The sequence below is a fragment of the Asterias amurensis genome, chromosome 2 (genome assembly GCF_032118995.1).
Source record: "Asterias amurensis chromosome 2, ASM3211899v1".
Lineage (NCBI taxonomy): Eukaryota > Metazoa > Echinodermata > Asteroidea > Forcipulatida > Asteriidae > Asterias > Asterias amurensis.
In genome coordinates, this window is record NC_092649.1 from 27,031,478 (window position 1) to 27,058,033 (window position 26,556).

The 26,556-nt window shown below is 38.3% G+C and overlaps 1 protein-coding gene across 1 annotated transcript; it reads left to right on the forward strand.

The window, feature by feature from the left end:
- The first annotated feature begins 1,180 nt into the window (after window positions 1–1,180).
- Window positions 1,181–23,184, forward strand: LOC139954512 (26S proteasome non-ATPase regulatory subunit 6-like). Its single transcript, XM_071954344.1, has 8 exons — window positions 1,181–1,383; window positions 4,599–4,804; window positions 6,266–6,411; window positions 8,089–8,308; window positions 9,974–10,082; window positions 11,729–11,897; window positions 20,597–20,702; window positions 21,743–23,184. The coding sequence occupies exons 1-8, from the start codon at window positions 1,233–1,235 to the stop codon at window positions 21,809–21,811; spliced, it is 1,176 nt and encodes a 391-aa protein (XP_071810445.1). The 5' UTR covers window positions 1,181–1,232; the 3' UTR covers window positions 21,812–23,184.
- The last annotated feature ends 3,372 nt before the right edge of the window (window positions 23,185–26,556 follow it).

The window sequence follows — 26,556 nt, forward strand, 5'->3', positions numbered from 1 at the left end:
ATGCAGACAGTGCATTTTTTTTAAATCTCCAAGGCAGATTAGGAAATGGCAATTTATGAATAGGGTTTAAAGACCCTGGACATTATTGGTAATTGTCAAAGACCAGTCTTCACGGTTGGTGTATCTCAACATATGCATAAAATAACCTGTGAAAATTTGAGCTCAATTGGTAGTCGAAATTGCGAGATAGTAATGAAAGAAGAAAAAAAAACCTTGTCACATGAAGTTGTGTGCTTTCAGATACTTGATTTCGGGACCTCAAATTCTAAACTTGAGGTCTCGAAATCAAATTTGTGGAAAATTACTTCTTTCTAGAAAACTACGTCACTTCAGAGGGAGCCGTTTCTCACAATGTTTTAAACTATCAACTTCTCCCCAATACTCGTTACAATAAGGTTTTATGCTGATTGTAACAGTATGCCATAAGCAGACTGACTCAAGTCTAGTGTTTACTTCCAATAATGCATTATATCACCTTATAACATGGCTGCCCTTATGTAACAGTCAATTCTCATTATCTGGAATAAAGCTCGACTTATAATCATAACATACGAAGTTGTATCTTCTTACATGGTGTCATTACCAATAGTGTCCACTGCCTTTAAAAGAACTTTCTCCCAATTTGAAATCTGATTTTTTCTTTTTTAGTATGATAAATTTTACCTGAATATAAAGGAACATTTATATAGATTTGTTCAATATTTGTAGTGTTTTAAAGACCATCATTTAAACACATATAGTTTTTGTTGTTGACCTCCAAGGCAAATTATCTTTAAAAAAAAAAGGGTAAATGACAAATCTAGAGCAAGTACTTCTAAATGCAACTTGAAGTGTCGCCTATAAGTCATTAACAAAATGATGCACCCCTTGCCCCCCCCCCCCCCTCTAAAATGCAACCCTACTTTCGGCGCTGAATCAAACCAAACTATTCACCTAAAAATGAATTGTTAAAAATACTAATTGTTGGAAAATGCAGTTCTCTAAAAGTAAAATGGAAATCACAAACCAAAAAGAAACTCTAAATTAAATTGCACAAAACAGTCGTCGTATTACTTACGCCATCGGCCACAAAGAACACAACTTCGTTTTCAAAATGTTGGACGGTGCTACCTACATGTTCGACCCCATGTCCAAAATGTAATGACGTCTGTGACAAGCCGCAATGTTTTGGGGAACAAGGTTAACACTCGCCATACGCACGCGCACCGCCATTGAATTCGCAAGACATTAAAATGCCGTCCGACAACTTGGAAGAGCAAGGGCTGGAAAAGAACCCAGATTTAAGTCTTGCTCAGTTGAAATTTCTTCTCACATTAGACGAGTTCAAAAATGATGCTAATTCGAAGGAAGCGAAATCTCTCATGGAGGGTATCAAACGTAACAGTAAGTTTTATGACACATGTTTTCATTTCTCTTTTGTAAGTCGTGCGTTAACGTTGAGTCATTCTCATTAGAAAGTCCATAACCAATTTCGTGATAAAAAAATAATCAAATCTTTCAATTTTATTTGTTTTGCTTGTAAGTGTACCAATTTGAATTTAAGTTTTACTTGTTTTCAAACATGTCAAAAAGTTATATATAACCCCGTTGCACAGTTTTGCTGAATTGAGACCCAAGAAGAGGCAGGGAATTTGGGTCATCTCGTACCCGAGTCAACTCGTACTCGAGTCAACTCGTACCCGAGTCAACTCGTACCCGAGTCAACTCGTACCCGAGTCAACTCGTACCCAAGTCAACTCGTACCCAAGTCAACTCGTACCCAAATAAATGTTTACAATTTTTTTTTTTTTTTTTACTTGTAGGGCCCTACTGATAATCATACATACGAAGTTGTCTGCGTAGGCACCATGGACACTTTTAAAGACAAATTGAAATTTCATTTATTTCAAACAGCTTTTCAGTAGTTTATTTCTTTTGTTTTCCCGATGTTCCCTCTTCCCTCATGTTGATTTGTTTCTGTGTTCTTCTTTTCATGCGGTTTGAGCACCTTTTTAGGTGGATACATGCGCAATATAAATTGTCATTATTATTATTATTATTATTATTATTATTATTATTTAGATGGTTGATTTCGAGACCTCAAGTTCTAAACTTGAGGTCTTGAAATCAAAATCATGGAAAATCACTTCTTTCTCGAAAACTGTCACTTCAGTCCAGAGGGTCCCCTTTCTCACAATGTTTTATACCATCAACCTCTCCCAATTACTCATTACCAAGTAAAGTTTTATGCTAATAATTATTTTGAGTAATTACCAATAGTGTCTACTGCCTTTAACACATATTTAATTTTTATAGTTAACAATTTCCCCCACGATGCCGCTTCTCAGTTTGATTCACAAAAATATCACTTTTTGCCGCTCATAAAAATCATTCTAGCGCCGTGCAGCACAGTTTGTAAACCTCCCCATCGGTAGAGGGCGCTCGTCATATATTACGCCCTCTATTGCCATAGGCTGTGTATTAAACTTGGCCGTAGCAGGCCTCGACCTCTACAGCGGCCACCAGCGGCCATTGCCGCGATGCCCCAGCGAATTGCCGTGAAGCCCTTTTAAAAATCACGTACCTTACGGCCACTTGGCCGTCGTGCCCTTTTCCATTGATTCCATAACATTATTTATTCGAAAATGTTATTTAGTGTTAACATTGTGACCCATTTAATTTATATGGAGGTAAAATTCGGAACGTACGATCCCGCACACTAGTTTTCACAATGCTGCTTCTGTGCAATAAAAAATGTGTCGAGAACATGGCATGGTAACCATATCAAACGTAGTTGAGCTGTTTACTACTAAAACGAAGCACCAGACTACTCCAATGTATAAACTCGCTACAAGTCCCTACACTAAATTACGCACTTTCGCACGGATTTTGTCTAATGAGATCTGTATTTGTAGCGGATGGGCCGGGGGACGTGCGCGGCCGGAGGCTGGATACAGTCTATGTTTTCCCCCTGGCTATTTTGCTGGTGTCCAAGGCTTGTACTGGATTAATGTTTGTGACCCACCACTACCAGTGATCTGCCTGGCTTGCGACTTTGTTTTCATTGCTAAACACATGTGTTTGTGTACACACAACAAGCGTGGAATTGTAAAACGTCAATATCGGATTATATGGAGGTAACGGCAGAGCCCTAATTTTGGAAATCATACTCCATCAAGTTCATTATTGATGAATCAGCATGCCATCCCACAAAAGATGCAAAAATAAGCAGGAAGGCGAAAGGGCTAGAGTGGCAGCAAAGTGCCAACTTTAGAAGCATTTTTTAATTAGGTGCGTTTGTTTATGTTTGCATAAACGCCGGCATGCACAATACAACTTACAACTTTAGCTAAATGCTTGCTAGGCCAATTGTTTTGTGCTAAGGGGTTGGGGGTTCGTTTTTAATTCTCATAATCATTATAAATATAAAAAAAGAAGGGAAAAAAAAATATATGAGCCTCCGGGTTGTTGGTGGGTTGTTGGCGCGGGGTGGGTGGGGCTCGTTTGTCTCGCAGAGTTGGGGTAGTGGTAAGCCAGAGACTAATTGATCTTTTTTCTTCAGATTAGCATGCAGGGAATTAATTTTCTTAATATTTTTTTCTGTATGATTTTTTCAACAATTCTTTGTTCTGGAGCAATTATTTGTTTTCAGATGAGCAGAAGGGAGTTTAATTAAGTCGATGAATAAGGGGAGGGGGGTAAAATGGGGTAAGTTAATTACTGGGGTAATAGTTTGCAATTCGAGTGCTGCAAATAAATATGGGTTGGAAAGTTGACCACCATCTTGAAATCAGTAGGAAAGTATATTAACATAATCATCAACAAATAAAGGTTTGAAAATGGCCTTGGGGCCCTTTCAGTTGGCCTTGGTGCCCCTTTCTTTTTTAGAGCTTTTGAGGCCAAGTGGCCTTGCCCCTCTGAAGCTAAAGGTTGAGGCCTGCCGTAGCCGATATGAAGAAAAACGTAACAATTGAACTTGAACACAGGTACATTTTTTGCACGATCCACGCTCATTAAAAACAGTATATCTCTGCAACCAAACATCCGATTTCAAAATTTTAAATTGATTTTTACTCCTTAGAATACACCTTAACAGACCACATCTTGTCAGAGAAAAATCACCTGCATTAAATTTCACTGAAACTGCCTAATGTGAGATCTTTTCAGCTGATTTCCTCTTGTTTTGGTTTTGAGTTGTCTTTCCTCTTTTTTTCCTTCACTTTCTGTGTACAAAAGTATAGTATCTTTTCCTCTTTTTTTCTTGTCCACAGTCCAGTCTTCTCTTTTCCTCTTTTTTTATGGATAGTTACTCATAGTCACATCACATGCTAAATGCGATAACGTAACCCTCCTCCCGACGGTCGCCAGGTCGGAGGGTTACAAGATTCTTTTGATCGTCAAATGACCATCTGGTCCAACATGTATAATTTTGACAGCTAGTCACCAGATTTGCCCCATTTTTACCACTTTCAAAAATCATGACACAAATTCTCGGTCCTACTAAAAGCCTTTTAATATCTTGATATCTTATCTAGGCCTCATATCATAAAGATCCCAGCAAAATATCATCTTATTTGTAGTACTAAGTTAACGTAAGTGTCTTTTTTTTTCCCTCACAGACATGGCCCCATACTATGAAGAGGTTTGTAAAGAGCTGAACTGGAAGCCCGATACTGCCCTCCTGAAGAAGATGAAAGAGGTCAATGCTGAGGAGCTGAAGAAACTAGACGCTACTCTTGAAGATGCAGAACAAAACCTGGGAGAGACAGAGGTCCGAGATGCCTTCTTGAGAAAAGCAGAGCACCTGTGTCGCATTGGAGAAAAAGTAGGTTTACAATTGGGGTATTAACTACATGTAGCCCTTTGTTGACAGGCTCCCTTTTGTAGGAGTAAAGAGACATGTTTATACATGTACGAGGGCTAGTATAGCTCAATTGGTAGAGGGCCAGCATGTTAATCCAGACGCTGTTGGTTCAAATCACACTTCAGTAAAGTTTTCTTTGTTCGACCCCGAATTGTTTTAAAACTATACCCAGTCAGTTTCCCTTGTGGTTTTTATTATTGCAAGAAAACATTCACTTGCTGACTGCTTGTATTGAAGATGTACAGAATTGTCTATAGTAAATGCATCGTTGTCATTCAAAATGCTATAATTTTCAAGAATTTTCTTTTGAATATTTTGTTGTATGTAATGTTGAATATGATATGTTTATGAAATAATTGCCTGTTGTTTGCATATTTATTTTGTGATAACACCATGTGTATATAACTTTGCCCAACAAAGATGTGTATATATATTTGTTTTTGACAACTTGTCTTGCTATTTTTCTTCTTGCTGTACTTTTGATTCATGAGATTTGATCATTTTCTGATGATGTTGTTGGTCATGTTTGTTTGCTTGTTTCAGATGCAAAACACGACAGCCATACAAGTGATTGGCTGGCTTATTGTGTTCATATGTTTAAGTTCTAGTAAATGTTGTTGTTTATTTCAAAGTGAATCCCTGTTGGTCAATCTTCATTCTACTTATTGTTTATAATTATGAAGTGCTAAATGTTACCTTTATTTGCAAATATGTGTTGAACTTTCTTGTCTTTACTTTACACTTCTTAATCATCTGTAGTTCATATAACAATTGTTTTACATCCATTGCATTAATTGTGTCGTTAAAATGATTTATTGCTACATACACAAACAACCTAGCTCAATGTTTTCACAAAGTGTTCCTGCCAACTTTTATTCATAAAGTGGTTTTATTTACCTTTGGGACTGAATGATTTTATGTATGCCATGTAGATGGTTAGATAGGTAGATAGATACAAGATTTGAAAAGTTTATTGTTGAAAGTTTGTTTAATAGGGGTTGTCCAACAGGCCTAGTGGCGTAAAATTAATACCGCTAGTTTCGGGTATAGGTAAAGTGACCACTTGTAGACAAGCGGCCGATATTGTTTGTTACTCGGGCTAAATAGACAATTGCAAAGTTTGCCCGTGATTTAGGTGGCGTTCTTCATTTGTTCATTAATAATTCTATCTAGGGTCTCACTACTCATCTTTCGTCACAATTAGGCCTAGTCACAATATTATGATTTTGCAGATTTTTAATATTTTTTTTTTTTTTTACCAAGCTTAAATGTTCACTATATTTAGTTCTTTAATATAAATGCATTTAGCGTATAAGCTGCAGGAAACTTATTGAGGGCAAAAATCACTGACTAGTTGCAGCTTATACGCAGAAAAATACAGTAATTAACATTCGATGATTTGATTTCCCTCCTGTCCAATAGGAGGCTTGTCTAACAGCGTTCCGAAAAGCGTTTGATAAAACCATAGCTCTCGGTCATCGACTCGACATCATATTCCACCTGATAAGAGTTGGCCTGTTCTGGCTAGACAATGACCTCATCATTCGGAATATCGACAAGGCAAAAGAGTAAGTAGCTTCAGAAAACAAAAACAACAAGCACAATCCACATTTAATAACTAATACTGCACTCTATGGGGTGTTGTTGCCGAGCGGTCGAGCGCACTGAGCTCAAGCTCACTGGTCCCAAGCTCTGGTACTTTCCGATCAGCAGAGGGGGGGGGGGGGGGGTGGGGTGGGGTTCAGAATACATGTATTTGCAAAGTTACTTGATTTTGAAGGAAACTGTAATAACATTGGAAGACCTTGTGGGTGAGCAGTTAAGATCACCAAATTCAGGCTCGGGTGTTTTTAGTGAAAGTGTTGGTTGGAGTCCTGATCATGGCACTTGTGTCTTGGAATAATTTACCATTTTTGCTTGAGGAGACATTAAGCCGAATATGTACATGTCCTGTGTGCTAGGATCAGTAGTGTATGTAAAAGAACCCAGAACACTTTTCGTTGTGGGGGTTTACAGACCTACCAAGTCTCACGCATTAGGTGTGAGACTCAAGCATTTGGGCTCTGTCTCATGCTCACACGCACAGCAACCTTTTTCTCACGCAGGGGGCCAGACCGGGAAAAAAAAAAAAAAATTGACGACAATGCATTGCCAAATCGCGCTCGTGTGTACAAAAACGCAATCTACAATGTTTGCACAATCTTCAGATTGCACGCAGTTTATCAGAATCATCAGCTTGAGCTGCCGTACAAACAGAGCGCAAACTTGCAGATTGCACACTAGTGCTGGGCGAATAGTGAAATTTTGTTATTCGGATACCGCTGGCCAACTATCCGAAATTAACCGGATATTCGAATAGTTTTTTTTTCGCCGCTAGAGGGCGCTATTTAAAAAAAAAAAAAAAAAAAAAAAAAAAAAGAGGGCGCTGTTCGTTTGTGAATGAGATCTTATGGGCGGATTGATATTAGTTTCAGACAGTGTCGCTCGGTTCATTCATAAAAATGACCGGATCTAATTTAAAGATGGCGATTTGCTTTTTCTTTTGATCGTGATTGACTCTACGTGAAGGAAAACTTTTGTAATCTTTGAACAAATTACGTCAGAAATGTCATTGTTTTAACTCTTCATGGAGGTAAGCATAGTTAAATACTTAATATATGCTGTTTTATGTTGTCTTAATAGAAGTTTCATACGGATTCAGACAAAACATTCATATCAGTTGTCGCCCGACGTCCGCGGATATTCGGATATTAAAGAATATCCGGTTACTCGGTTGTAATTACAGAATTATCCGGTTTGTGAGTAGGTATTCACGCCCTATGCGGATATCCGGTTAAGAAAAAAAAGGCATTCGCGGTTACGGATAGGAAAACCTATTCGCCATTAACCGGATATTCGAATAATTCGCCCAGGCCTATTGCACACGCTTTTGCTCTCCCAGCAGGTTCAGCTTAAATTCGGCGGAGCGCAAAACGCGGTGGTGAGCTATGAAAAATCTCACGCATAGCTGGCCTCTGGACTTGGCATCTCTGGTTTTACCCTGGTGTTTCTGGTCAACATATCAAGCACCTGCAGTATAGGTTTCCTCATCCTTGCTACAGTGATTGAGTTCACTTATGAGGCATCCTTGGTTTCATTACCAGAAGTATCTTATAGAAATAATAATAACACAAACTTGTTTTACTTTGATTGCAACAAAAAAGAGATCTTAATTGTCCTCATTGCTTTGATCCCTACCTCTCCAGTATGATCGATGAAGGTGGTGATTGGGACAGAAGAAATCGTCTCAAAGTGTACCAAGGAATCTATAAGATGTCGGTGCGAGACTTTAAGAGCGCTGCCACGTTCTTCTTGGATACAGTCTCAACGTTCACATCCTACGAGTTGATGGACTATTCCGAGTTTGTTGCTGGCACCGTCCTGGTCTCCATGATATCCCTTGATAGAACAGAGCTTCGCAAAAAGGTACAGTGAACTCGTTTTAAAGACCCTGGACACTATTGGTAATTGTCAAAGACCTGGGCCCAATTTCATGGCTCTGCTTACCGTAAGCACAGAATCGGCGCTTACGGAAGCAGAGAATTCTGTGCTTACGGCAAGCGTGTTTCACGGGCTAGCAGCGAATTTTGGCTTCTGCGCGTGCGTACTCCACTTTAATAGGCATTCTACGCTTAAAAGGCTAGCGCAGAAATTCGGCATTTGCACGTAAGCGGGGAATCGTGGTCGTAAGCGCAGAATTCGGCGGTAAGCAGAGCCATGAAATTGGGCCCAGTCTCCTCACTTGGTGTATCTCAACATATGCATAAAATAACAAACCTGTGAAAATTTGGGCTCAATTGGTCGACGAAGTTGCGAGAGAATAATGGAAGAAAAAACACCCTTGTCACATGAAGTTGTGTGCTTTCAGATGCTTGATTTCGAGACCTCAAAATCTACTTCTGAGTTCTTGAAATCAAATTTGTGGAAAATTACTTCATTTTGAAAACAAAGGTCCTTCAGAGGGAGCTGTTTCTCACAATGTTTTTTACTATTAACCTTTCCCCATTACTCGTTACCAAGTAAGGTTTTATGCTAATAATTGTTTTGAGTCATAACCAATAGTGTCCACTGCCTTTAATAGATGTTAAGTTTGGCCTTTCCAAACCTCGGCTTGGGCTCCTACTCGGGCTTGGGCTCCGCCATCTGTTTTGGAGCAGTGTACATTTTGTATGGTGTGTTTCCAACATCAATCGGAGACCAGAGCCAGGGCAAAAGCCTGAGCCCAAGTCGAGGTGTAAAAATTTATTAAGAACTTCTCGTTTTTGAAATTTGCATTTTCTATAAATAACTGACAGCAACAGCAACCCTACAGGGCCCAATTTCATATCTCTGCGCATCGCCAAATTCTGCGCCGAGGATCACAACTCTATACGCTTGATGCACCAAATTTCTGTGTTAGCTGTGTAAGCCTAGAATGCCTAGTTATGCCTAGTTATGCCTAGCCAAAATTCCATGCTAACCCATGAAATACGCTTGACGTAAGCACAGAATTCCCTGCACAGAGCCATAACTTAATGCCCAGATGAGGAGTGTCATTTGATGTCATTATAAGTGCAACGTTTAATGTATCGGGAAACACAAGTCAGATTGCTTTCTTTTGGAGGCTCTAAAGTCTATCAATGTCTCTCTGGCTGAGTACTCAAAGTAAACTTAGGTGAAAAGTTTAAAGGAACATTACAGAATTGGTTTTGCTACAAAACATTTGCTGGTAGTGTAAGCACTTTAAAGTAATCCATTACATACATAAACTGACAAACCTGGAGAAGTTTGAGAACGATCAGCCAACGGGGTCACTAGAAAATAGTGAAAACCCGATTATACATTTTGCATGACATCGATGCAAAAAAAAAAAATGAATTAAAAGCTCACTGAGCGATAAACTCTAAACGCGAAACTAGATAAGTTATTTCTCATCAATTACACTATGAACTATCAGACAGAAACATTTCAAGGGATGTTTTCTACTTTCATCATTAGACCGTGTAAGTTTCATGTGAATTTTTGATCTTCACGATTTTGTTTCTTACCAATTCTGTAACGCAATTATTACTTTTGTTTGTAATTATTTTGAAATTTATTTCTTTGCTGCAGGTTGTCAAAGGAGCAGAGATCCTTGAAATTCTTCACGGGTTGCCAGAAATCAGAAATTTCTTGTTCTCACTGTACAATTGTCACTATGCAGAGTTCTTCAAATTACTAGGTGAGTAGTTTTGGTATTAGGTGCGTTTGTGTTTGTACATGCTGAAGGAATCAAAACTTCAGATACCGTATGTTGTTTGTTTCACTGTAATATAAGCTGATATTTTCATCCACTTGCTACTGTAAACAGCGCCCTCTGTGATCTTTGTTTCACTGTAATATATAAACTGACATTTTCTTCCACTTGCTACTGTAAACAGCGCCCTCTGTGATCTTTGTTTCACTGTTATATACACTGATATTTTCATCCACTTGCTACTGTAAACAGCGCCCTCTGTGATCTTTGTTTCACTGTAATATATAAACTGACATTTTCTTCCACTTGCTACTGTAAATGGCGCCCTTTGTGATCTTTGTTTCACTGTAATATATAAACTGACATTTTCTTCCACTTGCTACTGTAAACAGCGCCCTCTGTGATCTTTGTTTCACTGTCATATAAACTGACATTTTCATCCACTTGCTACTGTAAACAGCACCCTCTGTGATCTTTGTTTCACTGTAATATAAACTGATGTTTTCATTCACTTGCTACTGTAAACAGTGCCCTCTGTGATCTTTGTTTCACTGTAATATAAACTGATATTTTCATCCTCTTGCTACTGTAAACAGCGCCCTCTGTGATCTTTGTTTCACTGTAATATAAACTGATATTTTTATCCACTTGCTACTGTAAACAGCGCCCTCTGTGATCTTTGTTTCACTGTAATATAAACTGATATTTTCATCCACTTGCTACTGTAAACAGCGCCCTCTGTGATCTTTGTTTCACTGTTATATAAACTAATAGTTTCTTCCACTTGCTACTGTAAACAGCGCCCTCTGTGATCTTTGTTTTACTGTAATATAAACTGACATTTTCTTCCACCTGCTACTGTAAACAGCGCCCTCTGTGATCTTTGTTTCACTGTAATATAAACTGATATTTTCTTCCATTTGCTACTGTAAACAGCGCCCTCTGTGATCTTTAATTCATCTGTTCAATTGTATTTCTGTGCATGGTTCCAGTCTTGGGTATGCCATGGTTATACATTTGTTTTACAAAAAAATTATGAACCTGTATGTAGCAGGCCTTGTACTTCGCTGCTGAAGGAAGGGGCACATCAGTTTCTTAAGGGGCATTGTTATAAGGAAATTGTCAATTTGTGCTGTCAAAGGGCACTACAACAAAAGCACTAAGACATTCCATTAAAGACAGTTGACACTATAGGTAAATGTCAAAGACCAGTCTTTTCACTGGGTGTATCTCAACATATGCATAAAATATCAAACCTGTGAAAATTTGAGCTCAATTGGTTGTCGAAGTTGCGAGATAACTATGAAAACACAAAAACCCTATGTCAGACGAAGTTGTGTGCTTTCAGAGACCTCAAGTCCTAAATCTGAGGTCATGAAATGAAATTCGTGGAAAATTACTTCTTTCTCGAAAACTAATTCACTTCAGAGGGAGCCGTTTCTCACAATGTTTTATATTATCAACTTCTCCCCATTATTCGTTACCAAGTGAGGTTTTATGCTGATAATTATTTTGAGTAATTACCAATAGTGTACACTACCTTTAAAAAGAACAAGATAGATTATGTTGTTTTTAAATCTCAAGTGTCAAAATAATAATTTGTTGTTCCTCATTTTTGTTTGCTTGTGCAGCCGTTGTAGAGAACAAATTAAGACTGGACCGCCTGATGAGACCCCACTATTCCTACTATGTGAGAGAGATGCGCATTCTCGCCTATACTCAACTCTTGGAGTCGTACCAGAGCTTAACCCTTCAATACATGGCAGATGCATTCGGCGTGTCGATCGACTTCATTGACCAGTAAGATTTTACTTCTTTTCATGAATTATATATATTTGGTTTGCGATTAATACACCATGTGTGTGTCTACTTGCCAGGTAGATTATGTTCTTTAGATTTTCGGGTTTAGGGAGACTTCTCAGTTCTGAAAAAACTGTCACTGCTTATTAACTACTACCTGGGCGGAAGGTAGAAAATCGGCTGGAACTACTATTTTAGCTTATAGAGGATCGATATTAACTTTACTAACGCGAAGTGAGTTCTTAGTTCGTCTCAACGTTTCGACTAGCTTGCTCTAGTCATTGTCATTAATTGACATGAATTGACTGTATTATTTGATACTTTGAATGGTTGAAGTATAACTAGGTGAGGTTTGCAGTAGCACCATGTGTAAATTCTTCTTGAGTAGTGTTATCTGAATCGGTGGTTGACAAGTCAACGTTTCGATCAGTATGCTCTGATCGTCTTCATGAATTGACTGGGTTAGGGTTTTTCCTTCAACATACTGTACATTTTGGTTGTTTTCGTCTGGTCCAAACTTCACATTGCATAGAGCCGGTTTGCATCATAACAAAAAATCTTGAATTCTTAATAATTAATAATTTCTATGTAAAGCGGTGGGCATTTTGAAGTGCTACTTATCTTAGTTGCAGGTATTGTAAGTACCACTTTACGTGTACATGTGTGTACATGTATGTCCCATAGACCTGAAGGACAACAAGGGGTCTCCCATGACCAAGCTAGCGTGTCGTGCAGATACATACACTGTACAAGTTGCGAGCTAAACGCAAAATAAAATGATCCCTGACAAATGCAGTTATGGTTGTAGAATGTCTTTATTTAAAGCCATTGGACACTTTTGGTAAACAGTATTGCCCAAAGGCCCACACTTTGTGTATCACAACTTAGCCTATTTATAAAATAACAAACCTGTGAAAATTTGGGCTCAATCACTCATCGGAGTTGGGAGAAAATAACAGGAAAACTCAACCTTGTTTCCGCACGTTTCGCCATGTCATGACAATTGTTTACAATAAATCCGTAAGTCTCGATGTCGAGAATTGATAATTGTTTTAATGTTTTCTCAAAAAGTAAGCATTTCATGGACTAATATTTCAAGAGAAGTCTTTCACCATTACCTTCTGTCAATCCTGTAAGTTATTTGTGAATCTGTGAACTTTTAATTTTTGTCTATTCCGAAAGTGTATAATGGCTTTAAGGACATAACATGCAATGAAAGGGACCTGAAATAATGCTTAAACAGCTCAAGAACTTGAGTTGGGTGCCTTAGACTGTCTGACCATGGTGTACTGCTTTAGATTTAGTCAAATATGTACTTAGAAATAATGATAAAAACTGGTTGCCTAGATTTGGTTTTTGTTATTGTTGTCATCATGGTTGGTTTTGTCTAATATTTTGTTGTGCTTATACAACATTGTATGCGATACAGCTATATCAAATCAACTTGCAGCCTTGACTATGCATTGTTTCTGTTGTCAAGGAACATGCATACTATAAAACATAGGGATTGTACAGTGATGCGATGATTACGCATCCTTGATTTTCGAAATGTTTCTTGAAAAACGTTTTTGTATTGAACTCTCTAGGTCTTTATAAATTGGTTGTTTTGGGGTTTGTTTTTTTTTCCTGCTATTGCAACCTTCTCTCTTGTGTCATTTTTTAAAATGAAGACAAAGCTGTTTTAGGGCCATGATTTTTTTCTCACTAAGTCATTATACATGTCACTGGACACTATGGACCGATCCGGCCTGTCAATCAAACTGTGCGTTCACCCATTTGACCAATCACAGCAATGATTGTGGTCGGACAAACTCGGTCACGCGCGCGTGTATATTGGCACACGCGGCAGAATCGTGCAGAATGTCATTGGGAGTGCTTGTACACGTGTCTTGCTCACATGCGCGGTGGGCGGAGCTTAGTGGAGACCAGAACGGTCCATTGGTAGTTGTCAAAGACTAGCCTCCACAGTTGGTGCATCTCAACATATGCATAACATAACAAACTTGTGAAAATTTGAACTCAATTGGTGGTTGAAGTTGCGAGATAATAATGAAAGAAAAAGCACCCGTGTCACACAAATTTACATACACTGTACAAGTTGCGAGGTTTCAGATGCTTGATTTTGAGACCTCAAATTCTAAATCTGAGGTCTCAAAATCAAATTTGTGGAAAATTACTTCTTTCTCGAAAACTACATTACTTCAGAGGGAGCCGTTTCTCACAATGTTTTATACTATCAACCTCTCCCCAGTTCTCATTACCAAGTAAGGTTTTATGCTAATAATTATTTTGAGTAATTACCAATAGTGTCCACTGCCTTTGACCATGTTAACTTGCTGCTGAGTTAAAAGGAAACACAATATCACTAGCTGGTCTTGTGTTTGTAACATACCTGTATTGATAAGGCCTTCACGGAGGCAACAGAGACGATTGCCTTGGTGCCCTTGAAAGGCTCTAGTAGAAATTTACAATATCCGTATTGACCCCTTGCACGCGTGTCACACGCGGCGACTGATGCCACGCTTCCCATGTTGGTGGGCAAGTTAGGCTTACGTGTATTAACGGCGCGTCGCCTAAAACGCGCACTTCACTGCATAACGCACAGCATACTCAATGCATAGAGTTATATATGAAAACGCACAGTGAAATTGCCCACAAGTATGGCGCATTCAAGATTTTTCTGATGATGACGTCAGGTGAAATGGGTCAATAGGGTGCATTAGCCTTGGTGCTCTTGCCAAGAGGAGATTTGCATGTACGTGTGTACATGTACATGTATGTACTTATAAGTGTATACATATTTTGTAAAATACTGTTGAACTTTTTACAGCTGGGCTATACTTGTATTGGTGTCAAGAGACCCATGTACATGTAGGGCCTGCTTAATTTTGACAATATTTGTGTGCTTGTGTTGTGTTGTGTCCACAGGGGTGGATTTCACAATGAGTTAATACTAGTCTCATCTCGAGTTTGACGAGTTACTCGTCCTAACTTAGGACTAGCCACACGTTTCGAATATCTCCTAGGAATAGTCCTAAGAAAATGCCAAACAATAACTGATTCTTGAAAAGCAGAAGAAAACAAAGGCATCTTTGTAGATGACACTTTTCAAAATTTGAGCTGCCATTCTGCATGTCATGTTAGTGTTAATGGTTAGTATAGGCAACATTTCTTTGTTAATCTTGGAGCTTAGTGCGTGTACTGCCAGTACAGATCAGGAAACCTAGTTTGTTTTGTTTTCTTTTTGTCCTTGTCTCCTGTAAAGCGCTTTGTTCTCAGTATAACACTGTATAAATGCTTCATATTATCATTATGCAAAGGACCTGTCCCCCCAGTTTGTGCGCGTTTTGTTTATAATCCAACCGCAGACCGGCGTCTGAATGACGTGGGTTGGATGTTCGTTCTTTACCCGATTGTGTGTGTTGATCGCCATCTGAATCTAAAAATGTCTTCATGGTCTCCAATCACTAATTATTCTGTTGGATATGTAAATGAAATAAAATGAATAAATAACTACCTTTTTTGTGTGAAGTCTGAGCAGTGCACTGCATGTCCCCTGTGGCTTGGAAGATCTAGTTTTACATACCGCGAGTTTGAATAGTCTCAATGGACATTTTAAATTGGCGTTATAGTTTATCAGCATTAAGCCGCCTGTCAATGTCAACTTTGTCTTTTTGTCTTAATAATGTAAGCTCTCAAATTTCATAATTGTGGTACCAGGCCAGCCTCGTTGCCATGGGCAGCGTGCCGTATCAATACCTCTTGACTAACCCCTGGAAGGGAAACACTGAAAATCAATGCTGATTGGCTAACCAAAAGTGACTGCTTTGGGTGTATGCTTGTTTAAAACTTCCGAGCACTTCTACGTTAGGGCGCATGTTGTATATAGTGGCGAGCAGGTCAAAATGTACCATTTTGATGCAATACCTATCAAATGATGATGTTTTTATGTGGTCACCCCACCCTAAACTGCAAAACATGTTAAACCTGTAGATAACGAAAAGACAGAGAGGGGGCCAGTTGCTCTATGATTTAATGCATCTGTTGACAGTGTGTCTGTGTAGTCTCTAATACAGAATGGATCAACTTCAGAACCAATTACAATATCCAATATAGGATATTTTAAATTCACACTTCCAGGTAATACGATCCAGCTAGGCATTGCCATTCTGGAAAAGAGAAAGAATGGCGCAGCGAAATATAAAGGACTGGGAACGAAGTTGGTAACAGAAAGCATTCCGAGTACTTAGTAATGGCAATTTTAGCCAATATTTTAGAAGAAATTAGTTAGTCGAACGAGAGGTTAAACTTATTCAGAATCATATGTACATGTGCAAGAGTTCTTAAAGACACTGGACGCTATTGGTTTTGTCAAAGACCAGTCTTCTCACTTGGTGTTTCTCAACATTTATGCATAAAATATCAAACCTGTGAAAATTTGAGCTCAATCGGTCGTCGAAGTTGCGAGATAATAATGACAGAAATTTTCACGAATTTGATTTCGAGACCTCAGATTTAGAATTTGAGGTCTCGAAATCAAGCATCTGAAAGCACACAACTTCGTGTGACAAAGGTGTCTTTTCTTTCACTATTCTCACAACTTCGACGCCCAATTGAGCTCAAATTTTCACAGGTTTGTTATTTTATCCATATGTTGAGATACACCAAGTGAGAAGACTGGTCTTTGTCAATTACCAATAGTGTCCAGTGGCTTTAAATATCAACTTAAAGTGATTAAACTATCACTGGTCAAGCCACCGAGAAACACCTCTTATCACAACTGTTTGGGCAGACTCTTTGGTTGTTGGTTGTGTATTTATTGCAGTTGGCAAGTTTAATTTCCTGAGGGAATCATGCCAAAAGCAACTTGAATACCTTGTGCTTCAATGCAGCTTTTGATCCTTGCCATTGTCATGTTTATCAATCCGACGAAGAAAGAAGACGAAGAAAAGTTACCCCCTTGATCAATGGAAGATCACTCTGTCCAACCTTCCTAGCGAGGGCGGGTGTCTACTGTCTATAAAGTCGATTACACAAAGCTGTTAAGGACATCTCCCAATCAAGTTATGTATATTTTTGTTTGGTTATATTATTATTATTTTTATTCCCTGGGATCCTTTGTGGTCACCCTATGCGTAAGAAAAACATTGACGGTATTAATGTCTTGCGCTGCACCGTTATTGTACGCTGTCCTTAACGCAGCCAATCTTTCCCCGATGATGTTCATGTGTTCTTTGTGGTGCGCACAATGGTAAAAAAGGGACGGTTAATCAAGTTTGCAATTTGCACCCGGTAATTAACCATTTGCGATGCCCCAAAGTGTACATGCAGCTCTTAGTGTCTTGCCAATTTGCTGGGAGGCGAGAGACTCGGAAGAAAAGAGAAACTGGCTGTCATTCAGATGCTTCTTGTATTTCCTTTTATGTTGTTTGCGTACTTTACCCGATGAAGGTCACCTTGGTACGAATACGTTAGGGGATCTTCAGTCATGTCTTTTGTTAGCGTGATTTGATTGAGTGCTGATATGCCATTATTCCATCCAAATTACACATTATTTGTTATGATTCGATCACACGCTGGCGGTGGATGTGAAAGTCCTTTCCTTAAGGTCCCCCTTCCTTTGCAAGTCAGGAACACTAAATAGCCAAATAGGCTGTTAATGAGATCTTCCATGTGGGCCCGTTAATTCCCATCAGCACAAAGCTTTCTTTCACTCTTCGGAAACAATTTTTTTCCCCGGCCCGTAACAACAGCCGATGAATAAAAGGATGCATCAGAGGTTTGGGGATTATGTTGTTACACTTCTCTCAGGGGATGTTTGTGTGGCTTGTCTGTCTGTAAAGATGACAAATCTTGTTTAATATCCTTGTACTACGCAGAGCGCAATTGTAAGAACAATAGCAAAATGTTTGTGCACATCAATAAGATGATGTGGGAATATTTTGCTTCGATATTTTTATTCTCTGTAGCAATTCTTTTTGTAGCCGTGAAGTACTGTTAACGTAATTAACTGTATGACATTTGCTTTTAAGAGTTGACTGACGTGGCAAATGTATTGTGGTTTTGGACAATAACGTTGTAAAACCCATCTCCACTTAACTGTTTTTATGTAAATTAGTTCTGTTTGTTACTGTGGAAAGTTTTTATTTCAAACTAATGTGTAGTGTCAACTTGTGAAAGTTACACTCTGATTGAATTTTCTAAGGTTTTGCATATTGTTTTATATTTGATCAAACGCATTTTCTTGCCAATATTAATTTGTTTCCTGTACAAATATAACACTTATTTATAGTGCTTAAGAATTTTCTGCTCAGCAAATGAGTATGATACCAATCATTTAATATATGTGACATAGCAGTTTTTCTGGTAATTTTATTCTGGAAAGCAAAATGTTGTTGTGCTACATGTAAGCAACTTTTTTGTGTTTAAGGGGCTCTATGAAGTTTGGGCCCTGGTTTTTCTGGTCAGCAGAGTGTAAGTGCCAGTCCTGGGCCCAATTTCATCAAGCATAAATAAGCAGCCGTTTTGTGCTTACGGAGCATCCCTTAGCAGAATTTCTATTTCATAAAGCTGTTTACTTACAGTAAGCAAGTGTAAAAGCTGACTGACCTGTGGTAAGCACAGGAGTGCCGTAACAATGCAAATCCATGGTGATTGGCATGTGCATCTAGAAATTGTCTGCTTACTTAAAATAATGATGAAATACGTCAATGCTTTATTGCACATTTTTCTGCTGCAGTTTGCACAAAAATGTTCTATACAAGTAATTAGTTTCATGAAATTTGGCCCTGGTCATTACACTTGCGTGGTTGTTCTTCCACACACATTTTGTACACATGTGTACAAGCCACATGTGTACAAGCCACATGTGTACAAACCACATGTGTACACTTGTGTACAAGCCACATGTGTACACTTGTGTACAAGCCACATATGTACACAATGTGTACAAGCCACTGTGTACACATGTGTAAAAGCCACATGTGTACAACACTTGTGTACAAGCCACATGTGTACACAATGTGTACAAGCTTACATATATGTAAGCTTTGTTTAAATTTGAAACAGTCAGTGCCCCTACATTGTTTTATGCAACCAAGTACCGGATGTTTATGGTACAAGGGCATGACAGATGTCATGTACTTCACCTTTAAAACTAATTAGTGAACTAAATGTACAATGAACAGTGTAGTCATCAAACAACCTGTACAATTATAGTTAATACAATGTACGTGTAGTTGTTGACCCTGGGGTCGATTTCACAAATGAAGGACTAGTCCTAGGAGATATACAAATTGCATGGATTGTCCTTATACAAATTGCATGGATTGTCCTAAGTTAGGATGAGCAACTTGTCCTAACTGTAGACAAGACTATTCCTAACTCTTTGTGAAATCCACCCCTGGACACATAAAAACAGCACACTACTGTAACCTCAACACTAGTCATGTTTGTTGAAGTTCTTGATTCGTAACTTTTCCTAGTCGTGTGTATTGCGCTTTGCTTTTTGATAACATTGCCTTGTTGTATGTGTTACCAGCATTGTTTTTTTTGTTTTTTTTACCCATTGGGCCTATTTCCTTCAGTTTGGAGTTTTTCCTGGTCTTTGAAAGTGTTCTATATATTTAATCATTGTATTATATAAATACAACTGGTCTGGTATTTATTGTCTCTACTTTTCCTTTTTTTAAAACTAACGATCCTCTCTAAGCTAAAGTAGTAGTCCCAGCCGATTTTCTACCTTCCGCCCGGGTAGTAGTTAAAAAGCAGGACAGTTCTTTTCAGAACTGAGAGGTCTATCGAAATCCGAAAATCTACTTAGGACAATCTATGGCAGGACATTTCTCTTAAGTCAAAATCTACCTGGCAAGTAGAAACACACGTATTACTGCAAACTTGTTTAAAATTTAAAGCACACCAAGGGATACATGTATGTGAAATGCGTATGTGATTATGCGTAATATAAATGCTGTTTTGTTACTATTCTTCTTCCACATACTGTTGCATATTTACTGAATAGGATTAGAGTAGGCCTAGTCCTCTTGTTACCGAAGCAAGCTTGGTGCAGCCTCGCTACCATGGGCAGGGCGCTGTATCGATACCTCTCGTCACTAACCCCTGGGAGGTCCTGGTGGTCCTGTTTTAATCAAGGAAGAAATTTCATGCTAAGCAAATGTTTGTGCTTAGCAGCTCTATGAAATTGGGCCCCGGTACTTGCAGTCTTGCTGTTATTGTTATTATGCTAAGCTTAGTTTGTTATGCTAACATATAGTCTCTTTCTGTGCTTGAAGTGTCTGTGTAAAATCAAGCATTTGTACACAAAACAAAAAATCTTCTTTGCACAAAATAATAAATGCATAAACCCTACAATTTCAAAAGCTGATAGTTTAATGTACTGTGTATATGAAATTATTGTTAAATTACAAGTTACTCCATGTTTGGAAGAGTGCCTTTTAAAAAGCATTGAAAAGTTTTAAATATTATTGTTAATAATATTATCATTTAAAAAAAAAATATTTTTCTTTTTCGGGGGAGGGGGGGGGGATGTTAATTGTTTAAACCAAAAGTATTGAATGACTGTCTTTTAATTTGCAATATGGGTGGGTAATGTAGTAGCTAGGGGTAGATAAGTTGTATACTTTGCATTGTTTACACGTATGAATTACTTATTTATTCTTATAACTTTTCCTTTTTCATAGGGAGCTGTCACGCTTCATCGCTGCAGGCCGATTACATTGTAAGATTGACAAAGTTGGCGGAATAGTTGAAACCAATCGACCAGACAGCAAAAATTACCAGTATCAGGTAAGAGCAACAAACCATGTTCAGTGCAGGGTAACTTTTTCATGTTTTTTTGTTTTGGGAAAGGAGGGGGGGGGGTTAGGTGGCTTTAAATTGAATGTGGGAAACATGGGAAACCCTTAATTAGTAAAAAATAATGCCCTGCTGCTTCACATCATTGTTGCGATTTTTATTATTGTTATTATCATAATGTTGTTGTGGTTTTTAATGGTGTGGTCCTATAAGGGCCATGGTTTTTTTATTTATTTTTACTGCGTTTTTTTCTTCTAATTTTTCTGTTTGTGTATCTTAGGGGAATTTTTCTGGATCAATATATTGTCGGTTGCTTTTACTAAATGTGTTTGATTGATTATATATTCATCTGTTAACTTGTACATGTATCTTTATTGTTTTATGATTATATTGTGTGGATCTTTTTTTTTGACCTTTGAATTATTTAGTTTTTGTGGTTAAATTGAAACTTTTTATTATTGTAAAGCGCCTGGGAGCATTTTTAATGGATTTGGCGCTATATAAATGCTTGTTGTTATTATTATTGATTGTTTTACCTTGAGGACGATTGTGAGGTTTGAAAGAGATTCCACTGTATTATTCTGGACACAACAATCCAGCATGTTGTGAAGAAGATGTTTAAACAGAATGAATTTTTTAAATCTGTGTAAAAAAAAGCCTTAGTGAGCTAACATGAAGGTCTTATATCTATCAATTATTTTGTTATGTTTGAAGCCTGGAATTTTTTTTAATAATTTCTCACAAATTATTATTTAAATCCCTCAAAAGAATATGTTGTACTCATAGAGTAGCACATTTTTTGTTCCCTGTAACAAAATAGTTAGGTGGGAACACAATAATATATGAGGAACAAAGTAACATTTTGAGAGAACAGAATAGCACTTAAGGGAAAAAATATTCTAAGCAGTAAGAAAGGATTTAAAAGAAAGCAAAACTCGTCTCCCTTAAGGCATGGGTAGGGGTGTTGTATCTCAAATGTACATGTATTAACCTACTTTAATACATATTTCTTTTCTTTGCTTCTCACTCAGGCCACCATCAAACAAGGAGACATCTTACTGAACAGGGTGCAGAAACTCAGTCGGGTCATAAACATCTAAAGATGAAACTGTTCTGTATTTTCACCGTTAGATTTGTATATGTTGACCCAAATAACTGCAATTGACCGTATTGAATATAATATGACATCACCGTTCAAATATCTGCCCTACAAGATGGCGTCTGTGCGCGTGTGCGAGGAGGTGTGCGTGCATGTGCCGTAGAAATCAAACTGGTAATGCTGCGTGCTGCGTACTTTGTTGATGTACGCGTATGGATGCGCATATGGTTTGACCTACATGTTGGCTACTTTTATAGCAAAAAAGGGGTTATTCAATACGGTCTATATAATAATATAGAAAAGAAGTCTCGTGCATACCTTGCCAGGGTTTTGCTCCTAACTTTTTGTGACTAGCCAGCAGGAGTCCTGCAGGACCAGTTACATGTGTAGCTTGTTTTATTCACTTTGTTGAACCTGAATTTGTGTTAAGTCTATCGATTTTGAGGAAATTACAACGTCCAAAGTTAAACTTGTCAAAGGTTGTACAAGTTCTGGCAGTAATGGGCAACTATGATTTTGAGTAAATACAACGTCCAAAGTTAAACTTGTCAAAGGTTGTACAAGTTCTGGCAGTAATGGGCAACTATGATTTTGAGTAAATACAACGTCCAAAGTTAAACTTGTCAAAGATTGTACGAGTTCTGGCAGTAATGGGCAACTATTTTTACGTTATTTTCGTAATGTTTCTATAGATGAGGCTCTTCAAGCCTCAACATTCCTCACTATGTTAAGTTGTGTTAAATATGAACCCCAAACTGTTGACCTCTTCTTTAGCAACCATATAGGGTTGTTACTCATGACTGAGGCACAGGGTGATATCTGGGCCGGCAGCTTTGCCAGTTCTAATTTATACAATGAAGCTTTGTTTTTAAGAGATTGAAGCATCAGGGATTTTAGGCTGTATGGATGATGCGACTCACAGGATGGTTACCAAAATGAACCCACCGGGTCAAAGTTCACGAGGCACAAACTGTACGTGCTTCATGGTAGAATCAATCTTGTTTTGGGGGTGTCGAAACCATTATATGTACAGCATCATCAGTGTCATCAATTGAAATGACATCATCAATTGAAAATGACGTCATCAATTGAAAATGACGTCATCAATTGAAATAACATCAATTGCAAAATGTCGTCATCAATTGAAAAATTACGTTATCAATTAAAAAATGACGTCATCAATTGAAAAATGACGTCATCAATTGAAAAATGACGTCATCAATTGAAAAATGACATCATCAATTTAAATGACATTGAAAGGAAAATGATTCCTCTTTGAAGTGGGTGTAGACCACTCTACTTTGCTTTTATTCATCTGCAAAGTTCTGTTTACCTCCTGTATGCGAACTGTAATAAATAGAGAGAACATTCAAATGTTTAATTCTCAATCATGTGTGTCTTTTGTTGGTTGTTATATTGTCTCGATAATTTGCAATTGAGAAGATTTCTTGAACTTTTTCCATTGCAGCTGTATTTACTTGGTCCAGACTGGACGTCTTAATTTAATGTTATTTCCCTGGTCGGGTTTAGTCGAAGAAGGAAGAATGTGTTAAATAGCTAAGCAGATTTGTCTTGAAAAAAAAAACCCGACCAAATTGTTTAAATCCTGCTTGATCTTTTTTTGTTCATGTCAGTCTCTCCTGCCCCAACACAGTTTTCCTGTGTCTTCATTTTGTGGGCTTCCATGCTAGGCATCAGTAAATGACCCATTGCTGTATTGTTTTGTCTTTTGGGGGAGGGGCGGGGGTATAGGGTGGGGGGAAATTCTTCTTCCTTTCGCACATGGACTTGCTCGTATTTGCATGCTTCTTTCGTGCGCTTATTTTTTATTTCCCCTAATTCTGCTTTCTCTATGCTCAACTAGTTGCCCTCCCTGTCATCATTGTGTTTGTACTTTGCTTTTCTGTAAGTTTCTTTGGCTAGAGAAGGTTAATTGAACTTTTCCAATTGCTGCAATTTAGCAATTGTAAGCATGCAAACTTACTTGGTCAAGGTAACAATCAACGGAGAGCTGTTGGTGGTATAAAACATTGTGAGAAACGGCTTCCTCTGAAGTAACAGTTTTTTTAAAGGGGTTATTTCCTACTAAAAATATTTTTGACTTTAGCTGAGGTATTTGCGTTTTATTTCTGCCTGAAAGCACACAAATTTGTACAAGGGTGTTTTTCTTTCACCATTTTCTTGCAAAATTTTCACAGGTTTCTTGTTTTACTATGCATACTGTTGGGAAACACCAAGTGAGAACACTGGTCTTTGACAAATGCCAACATGTCCATTGCAAGAGGCAGTCTTTACTTCACTTCCAACTTGACGTTTTACTCGATGTGGGAAAACTTCCGGACTCGCGAGACAATGATTGCGTTTTACTGACCTTTTGGTTTGAATTGGTCAGGAAAGACTTGGCGCTCCTTTTTACGACCGCAAAAAACACAAACTTCCTTCTAAGATTGTGTTTGGAAAAGCTACCAACAGCCTCTCTTGAACGCATTTTAAATAAACATCACTATAAACACAGCCATTAGCGACTAGATAATACTTTCGAATGGCAATGGGCTTTATGGAATAACCAAACCAAACCGAAAAAACACACCCCCGTTATGTATATTAGGTTTGGTTTATCAGATGACAACGGCGAGGCTTCCGTACTCGAAAGTGAAATAGTATTCTTAACAAAATAGGGAAGGCATAACCGTTAAACTTGGGTCGCACTTCAAATGCACGTTAAATGCAGCCGGATAAGAGATTTGGCGGGGATCAGTGGGACGGCCTGCCGCCCATGAGTTTGCATCAGACAGTGACCTACTATTCTGATGAGCCGGTACGAAAGATAAAAAGAGTGCCAAGGAAAGACTGGAGATAGAAAAAACACAAAAAAACAACGCGCGCTGTTTTTCCCTTTGAGTGTATGCATAAAACTCGATTGGAAAACGCTCGCTGGGAAATTGGCCTGGCACTGCGCATGAGTGAAAAGGTATGAGAGGATGATGGCAAATCTTGTTTGGCTTCATAAATGCAAAAGGGGGACAGAATCTCCGTTGGTTTATTGCGCCCCAAGGCATGCGCTCGGATATCGGGCTCCAATCTCGTGGAAAATGGCAAAGAATTGGCAAGTAATGTACTGATTATACGTTTTGGCGGGCCTTTCCGCGATTGTAATCTTGGAGAAGATAAAGCAGTAAAAGGAGGGCAAGAAATGCGGAGAGACGGAGAGGGAAACAAATATCACATTAGCTTTGGCCTAAACCTTGTCCTCACCGTAAAAAAAAAATAAAATAAGAGAAATCCAGTCCCGTTATTCGGACACGTAGATTAGGCCTACTGCTGTAGTGTCCTCCCTTGTGTGCTCCACATGATCTATACACGTAGCCTAGAAAGAAAAACTCGCTGTTTGGGGAACGGATGCACGAACTGAAGTTTGAAACTACCGTGGTCCTACCGTGGCAAAACAGACAAACTAAAATATGTATAAACAATGCATTTTGAAAGGTGTTCCGGGCTGTTGGCTCGAACACCTGAAAAAGCAATACAGAGATAAACTGTTTTGCCATACAATCGGGATTAAAGTGTGAAAGAGGCTGTTATGTGACATGTGTATTCTCATATCCATACAAAACATGCCTTTGGAATTTTAAAATGGAAAAACTTTCAATTACTCCGAAATGATCTTATAAAAAAAATATATAAAAAATTTGAGTTTTTAAGCTTTTTTTGACATGACAGCCGACCGGTGACCCTGTTGATTTGTAAGTGTTTTCAATTTAAACAACATTATACTTTAGACTATTTCCATATTGGTCATAACAGGAGAGTTATAAACAAATCTTTAATTTTGGTTTTTAACATCTTTAATTTTGGTTTTTAACATCTCTTAAACAAATCTTTGTCGTAAAATCTTTCAAAAAAAAAAAGTATTCCATTGTGCAAACTATAGGCTGGAGTAAAAAGATGAACATCACACTTAGACATGCACTGTTGGATAAATCTTGAGCCTAAACCAAATTTCTTCCCAGGTGTGGGAGACGTATAACTCGGGAGAGGTTTGTGGTAACACCATGTGAACAACACATTTTGAGTAATGTTGATTCTAAAAGAACTGTTGGTTTACGACACAACGTTTTGATCAGTATGCTCGGATCGTCTTCATCTCGATAAAGATTCAGATGTGTCAAATTTGTTGTAGGTTTTTAGTATATTAGAGACACGCACTGCGAAATACATGCAACCGGTAAACTGAATTACCGAAGAAGAAAAAAAACTTACAAGTAAAAACTATCTTCCAATCAGAATAAATGTGAATTAGTCGTCACCTCCACAAGCCAATCACAGCATTGCATAAAGAACAATGGTTGATGTTCACTATAGTCACCTGATTTGTATCAAATCAGAAAATGGCAAGACACTATAGTGCCTGAAATGAGTAAACCGCTAAAAGATTTGTTGTCTGTACATCAACATTGCCACTACTGTCGTAGTCCTTTCCAATGGGGAATCTTTCTTCTTCGAAATCGATTCAAAAAAGGGAAATCTTTACACACACAAAAATCAGGAAAATTTGTGAAGATGGTTATTTTGATGAAACAAAAATTGCGAGCCGCTCTGCGGGCAAACCAATCAGCCATTGTGTCTACGTGCGATATCTGCTATGGCTTCGGGACACGTGGCACAAAAACCCTTTGAAGACCCCCGCCGCAGCCCATTGCTCGTTTGTGTGCTAACTCTCGCGGGATTCTCCGAGATTACACTTCC

What these genes read in the sequence shown, in the direction of transcription:
- LOC139954512 (XM_071954344.1), top strand. Translation starts at nt 1,233, where the DNA reads ATGCCGTCCGACAACTTGGAAGAGCAAGGGCTGGAAAAGAACCCAGAT. An exon ending in GGAGGGTATCAAACGTAACA is followed by an intron (nt 1,384 to 4,598) that starts GTAAGTTTTATG and finishes TTTCCCTCACAG; the next exon opens with ACATGGCCCCATACTATGAA. An exon ending in AATATCGACAAGGCAAAAGA is followed by an intron (nt 6,412 to 8,088) that starts GTAAGTAGCTTC and finishes CTACCTCTCCAG; the next exon opens with TATGATCGATGAAGGTGGTG.